Source organism: Salvia hispanica, chromosome 2 (genome assembly GCF_029641045.1).
Source record: "Salvia hispanica isolate PSC_SH4W2 chromosome 2, Shi_PSC_v1, whole genome shotgun sequence".
NCBI lineage: Eukaryota > Viridiplantae > Streptophyta > Magnoliopsida > Lamiales > Lamiaceae > Salvia > Salvia hispanica.
The window spans coordinates 58,477,830-58,485,049 of record NC_142693.1 but is presented as its reverse complement, the minus strand read 5'-3'; the positions used below and the strand labels follow the sequence as shown (position 1 = coordinate 58,485,049).

The 7,220-nt window shown below is 36.4% G+C and overlaps 1 protein-coding gene across 1 annotated transcript; it reads left to right on the top strand.

The window, feature by feature from the left end:
* Nucleotides 1-471: 471 nt before the first annotated feature.
* Nucleotides 472-2,784, top strand: LOC125204840 (uncharacterized). The gene has a single exon (XM_048103588.2). The coding sequence runs from the start codon at nt 518-520 to the stop codon at nt 2,450-2,452; it is 1,935 nt and encodes a 644-aa protein (XP_047959545.2). The 5' UTR covers nt 472-517; the 3' UTR covers nt 2,453-2,784.
* Nucleotides 2,785-7,220: the final 4,436 nt, after the last annotated feature.

Sequence of the window (7,220 nt, the reverse complement as noted above, 5' to 3'; positions counted from 1 at the left end):
AATGTACTACTACATTGTAATGAAAATTCAAGGCTTGCAAACGATTAAAGACCATTTGTATGAATACTAGACTTTTTCATCACATACTAATAAAACGTAGTTTAATTATCATGCCAGCCACTAAATATCAACTTTCCCCACGATGTATTCAAATTTTGTACTGTTTAAATGTCATTTTCAATTTGTTTTAACATCAAAATCAAAGCAATCAATCAGAGAATAATATGTCCATTGACATGAACAAAAACAAATTATATATAGCTATTTTAAAACTATTTCTAGCGTTGAATGAGATGAGGTATATTAGTTGTTTCTAATTAAATGACTAGTTCTTACCACAGGCAATCCATAGGTATCTACCAACTCTTAATAAATTAATTGCAATTTGATTGCAAATAGTAGACTCATTCAATAAAATGTAGAGAAGAATGGCTATATAATGCTATAAGTTGCAGTAATAAAATCAGAAAACAAAAAAAATCCATCTCCACAACTACATAGTCTTTCATTAGCAACCATGAAGAGCTTCATGGAACCCCGACTATGGGTTCTGGTGGCTCTCGTCACCACCTTCGCTGCCACGGCAAATGCCGACTCCGGGTGGAACTCCAAATTGGATAACTTATCACCACATCTTCCCTATGTTTACAGCTCCCCACCTCCACCACCTTACAAATATGAATCTCCTCCTCCACCGCCATACAAGTACAAATCACCACCGCCACCGCCTTACAAATACGAGTCACCTCCACCACCGCCTTATAAGTATAAGTCACCACCACCTCCACCTTACAAGTACGAGTCTCCACCACCACCACCTTACAGGTACAAGTCACCGCCACCACCACCATACAAATATGAATCTCCACCACCACCACCATACAAGTACGAATCACCTCCGCCACCACCATACAAATACAAGTCACCACCACCACCTCCTTACAAGTATGAATCACCTCCGCCACCACCCTACAAATACAAGTCACCACCACCACCTCCGTACAAGTATGAGTCTCCACCACCACCACCTTACAAGTACAAGTCACCTCCTCCACCGCCATACAAATATGAATCTCCCCCACCACCACCTTATAAGTATGAATCACCCCCACCACCACCCTACAATTATAAGTCACCACCACCTCCCCCGTATGTGTACAAGTCTCCCCCGCCACCGCCTTACAAGTACGAATCACCTCCACCACCACCCTACAAATATAAATCACCACCACCGCCGCCTTACAAGTACGAATCGCCTCCACCTCCGCCATACAAATATGAATCTCCACCGCCTCCACCTTACAAGTACAAGTCACCTCCACCACCGCCATACAAATATGAATCACCACCACCACCTCCTTACAAGTATGAATCACCTCCACCACCACCATACAAATATAATTCACCACCCCCACCTCCTTACGTGTACAAATCTCCCCCACCACCGCCTTACAAGTATGAATCACCTCCGCCACCACCATACAAGTACGAATCACCTCCGCCACCACCATACAAATACAAGTCACCACCACCACCTCCTTACAAGTACGAATCACCTCCGCCACCACCCTACAAATATAAGTCACCACCACCACCTCCTTACAAGTACGAGTCGCCTCCACCACCACCGTACAAGTATGAATCGCCTCCACCTCCACCTTACAAGTACGAGTCTCCACCACCACCTCCATATGTTTACAAGTCTCCACCACCACCACCCTATAAGTATGAATCTCCTCCACCACCACCATACAAGTACGAGTCTCCACCACCACCTCCATATAAGTACGAGTCACCTCCACCACCGCCATACAAATACAAATCTCCACCACCACCTCCATATGTTTACAAATCTCCACCACCACCCCCTTACAAGTATGAATCACCTCCACCACCACCTTACAAATATGAGTCACCACCACCTCCTCCTTATGTATACAAGTCTCCCCCTCCACCACCTTACAAATACGAGTCACCGCCGCCACCACCCTACAAGTACAAGTCACCACCACCACCACCGTACGTCTACAAGTCTCCACCACCACCACCTTACAAGTATGAGTCACCCCCACCTCCTCCATATCTATACAAATCCCCACCACCACCCCCTTATAAATATGAATCACCTCCACCCCCACCTTACAAGTACGAGTCACCACCACCTCCTCCATATCTTTACAAGTCTCCTCCACCACCACCTTACAAGTATGAATCACCACCACCACCACCTTACAAGTACGAGTCACCTCTACCACCACCCTACAAATACAAGTCACCTCCTCCACCTCCTCCTTATGTTTACAAATCTCCACCACCGCCAGCATACAAATATGAGTCTCCACCGCCCCATCCCTACAACTATAAATCTTCACCAACACCACCTCACAAGGATGACTGTCCACCACCATCATATCAGTACAAATCTCCACCACCTCCAGCACACAAGTACTAATCACCCCACACCCATCATACATCTCCCCATCTCCCCATCCACTATCATCCACTTTGTTATTATATCCCTTCACCTCCTTCAGATTATTTATTTACCAAAACCACCATCATTATCCCATTCAAACAAACCGTGGTTCTTTTTTTGGTTGCTTCATTAATATTGTAAAAATAAAGGTCTCACCTCTCTTCTAGTATCCATACTGCTCAGCATCCTACCAAGAAGGAGTTGCTGATTAAAAAAGAGTGGATGATCGATGCTTGCAATCTTTCTCTTTCATTGTAACTTATGTTTGTTCATGTACTTTATATATTTAATGGATTTTTTTATATCAACGTCTTCCCTGAACATATTGGATTTTAACAAACTAAGACTCATGATCTACAAACCAATTAGTCGGATCCCTATTAAGGGTTCCAAACTGATTTTATTATAATTATCATTATACACTAATCACAATTTTATCACATATCTAGAAGAGCTTTTTTCAAGTAACAAGAGTCAAATTTGATGAAAATTGTTTGTAACTAATCATTAAGACGACGTGATTAACACAAGGTTGTTTTACATCTTTGTGAGGTAAACAAGTCTCCGAGTCTATCTCATTTATCATTGGTACGGGCAAGTATCTGTTTTTTTTTTTTGTTTTGTTGATTTTCATGATTTTATTTATTATTCTACAGTTACCTGTAGGAGGGAGGGTGGGGCAAGGGGGGCCTATGGTCCCCCCACTAATTTTTAAAGGGTATTTTAGTAATTTCACATTAATTATAATTTATAATATATATATATAATATTAAAGATAGATTTCAGCAAAATTATACTCTTTCCGTCCAAGAATAGGAGTCTCGTTTTTCTATTTTAGTCCGTCCGCGAATAGGAGTCCCGGTTCACTTTTACCTGGTAATAGGTCTCACCTTCCACTAACTCATTCCTCTCACGTTTCATTTAAAACTAATATATATAAGTGAGACTCTTATTCCACTAATTTTTTCCACCCACTTTTCTTAACATCTCTTAAAACCCGTACCGCCCATAAATGGGACTCCTAATGGCGGGCGGATGGAGTACTCTATAAATCGTTTCCTCTTAATTAGTTTTCTCCTTCTGCCGCCATTATACTCCTTTTTCAGTGTAATCTGCAATCTAGTTATATAAAATTAGGTATATTTTAAAACTCAAATATAATTCAATTGATTTTTCTACATGTGTTGTTTTTTGTTTGGCTGCAACAGTTATATAAATTGAGACCTAAATAATCATATTCAAGCTCTAAATTGGTATACATAAAATTCAAATGGGAAGAAAGAAGACAACGTATGTAATTCAATGGCTACGGCGGTTCTGTGTTGGAATTCTTTAGCCCCTATTTTTAATTTGATGTGTATGTATTAATAGTTTTACACTATTTGATTTGTGACAACAACATTTTAGATTTGAGCATATTATATATTTTGTTTACTCTTTCTTCTTTTAGTTGTAAAGCATAAGATGAACTTTATCCTTTTTTGTGTATGATTTATATTTTGCAAACTTAATCAGTGTTGACTTTGTAGGTATATGGATCGTTATTTCAAGAAACTTTCTTCCGTTGATTCTTCATCAGTTGAATGATTGCTTAGTTCCTTATATGGAAAAGGATGTGTTTGTTAAAGTTACAAATGAAACTATTATGCAGCAATTTCAGAAGATGAAGAATAGAAGACAAATGTATAATGTGATTGCATTTAACTTTACATTTTGAACCTTATAATTTAATTTATGTAACTTTTTTTAAGTTTAATTTTGGACCCCCCATGATGAAATTTCTGGCTCCGCCACTGCCTGTAATCAGTCTTGTGGATGTATGAGATGGTGCATAAAATCATTTGAGATGAATTTCAAAAAGTCAACTACGAACTTGTAAAACAATTTAAAAGGATTAATCTTAATATCTACAAATTATGAAAAAAACGAAGATGCCTTCCCCTTATTAATGCTTTTCAGTTTTGATTGAGAAAATCTGATATGTGTCACATTTTTTTTATGGACAGATAAAAAAGAAGTTAACGTTAAATCAATTACGATTTACAACATTTATGCTAGAGGTGTATAGGTTATATATCTTACCGAAACCATCATATCGTATACCTTACCATAACTTCCGTGTGCGAAAAAATCATATCTTTACCTTACCAAAATTTTTAGTATACCGAACTATTTTCGGTATGGAAAATTTTCATACCGATACTGTTCCTCATTTTCGGTATACCATATCGAAATTCGGTATACCGTACTTTTGTGGTATTCCTGAATTTCAACAATAATAAATTGTTGAGTACAAACTCATCCCATATCACGAGTCTGAAGGAAGTTGGAAGGTGTATATAATTCTTGTTCAACCCCAATTAGTTTGAGACATTTTTGGGGAGTGACCCAAAAACAAATCCGTGCGGGCTTGACCCAAAGCGGACAATATCAAAAGTCTGTTGCAGTCGACAATCCGAACAATATAATATTTGAGTTTTCATAATATTGTTTATATTTTATAATTAAAAAAATATATTAAATGTATTTTATTCATAATTTATTTATATTTCACCATTTAATTTATAATTTCAAAATATATAAAATATATTATATATATAATTATATTTATATGTCACGGTATATACCTTAATTTACGGTATATACCGAATTTCGGTATGCTGCGAGCCTGCGGTATACCGTTGTATATGAAAATTCATATACCATTACCTTACCGAAAAAATTAGGTAAGGTATTATACCTTACTGAAAATCACGGTATACCTAAAATTCGATATTTTCGGTATTTTTTCGGTACTATAAGGATGGTATTTCGATATTTCGGTATTTTTCCCAAGCCCTAATTTAGGCTATGTATGGAACATGAAATTGGAGGTGTGGAATTGGAATTGGAGCCTTCAATTCCAAATCCAATGTTTGGTTCCACAAAAATATTTGGATTTGAAATTGAATTGCAATTCCAAATCTTTCAATTCCACAATTGAATTCCATATCAAAAGTAGAAAATTGGAATTCCAAATAGTTATAAACTTGCATGTTTTCACTATATATCCACACTTCACACACTTCACACACACACTACACACACTATATGCATTTCAAATATTTCACACACTACACACATTTCACATACACAACACACACTTCACATACTACACACACTACACGCATTTCACACACTTCACATACTACACACACTACACGCACTTCACACATTACACACTTCACATACTACACAAATTTCACACACTACACAAATTTCACACACACTTCACACACACTACACGCATTTCACACACTTAAACGATGCACACACTTTACATACTACACACTACACGTGTTTCACACACTTCACGTACTACACACACTTCACACAATCCACACACTACACATGTTTCACACACACTTCACATAATTCATACACTACACGCACATTTCACACATTTCAAGCATCCGATTTTTGGGAAAAAAAAATAGTTTTTAGAATTTTTTTTTTATTTGAACTGACCCGTGTCAAAAAATTTAAATTTTTAAAAAGTTTAAACTGAACCAAACTGAAAAATTGAACCAAATTTGAAATTTCAATTTGTCAATAGTGAGTGTGCAATGTGTGTATTTTGTGTCTAGTGTGTATAGTGTGTGTTGTGTGTGTAGTATGTGTATTTTGTGTATAGTGTACGTAGTGTGTATTTTGTGTGCAGTGTGTGTGTAATGTGTGTATTTTGTGTATAGTGTGTGTAGTGTGTACTTTGTGTATAGTGTGTTTGTAATATGTGTATTGTGTGTATTTTGTGTGTGTGTATAGTGTGTATAGCGTGTGTAGAGCGTGGATTGTGTGAAGTGAATATTTTGTGTGTCTATGTGTATTTTGTGTAAAGTGTGTGTGAGTGTATATTTTGTGTATAGTGTGTGCACAAATTTTTCAAATTCAATTTCATATAAATTACTCCCTCCGTCCCATAAAAGTTGAGTCGTATTCCTTTTTAGTTCGTCCCAATAAAGTTGAGTCATTTCCTTTTTTAACAAAAAATGAAACATCTAATCACTCTTACTTTATTCCATTATTTACTTTACTCTCTCTTATCTTTCCTACTTTTTTCATCTCTCCTATTTATTTAATATAAATTCTTAATCTCCGTGCCCAAAAATTTTGTCTCAACTTTTATGGGACTGAGGGAGTACTTCATTTTACCAAACATAGAATTTTGAATTGAATTAGAATTCAATTCAATTCAATTCAAATTTTGAATTGAATTAGAATTTTGAATTAGAATTCAATTCTTTCCAATTCAATTTCATAGAATTTGAATTCCAAATTTCGTGTACCAAACAAAGCCTTTTGAATTTATTGCTTTTATTTTGAAATTTTGTCAATTTTATCTCATTCTTTAACAATATTAATTTATAGGGGAGCATTAGGGAGCCACCATAGTTAGTTAGAGTGACAATGTACCACTAACCTCACACGTTATCTAGCAATATTATGGCATATCCAGCAATATCATAGTAAGCGTTTTAGATGGATTTCTACAGATTACACGATAGTACTACGTGGATTGCAGTGTAGCGTGCTGAGTATTGCTGGATACGCCTCTAATAGACTCAACTTTTTTCTTAAAAAACAACTAATTAGAATAAAAAGGGATTCAATCATTAATCCTTCAACTTTTTTTCTTAAAAAACAACTTATTGACAATGGCGACGTATATTCTTTTCTTTAATAAATTAATTAGTAAACTCCGTCA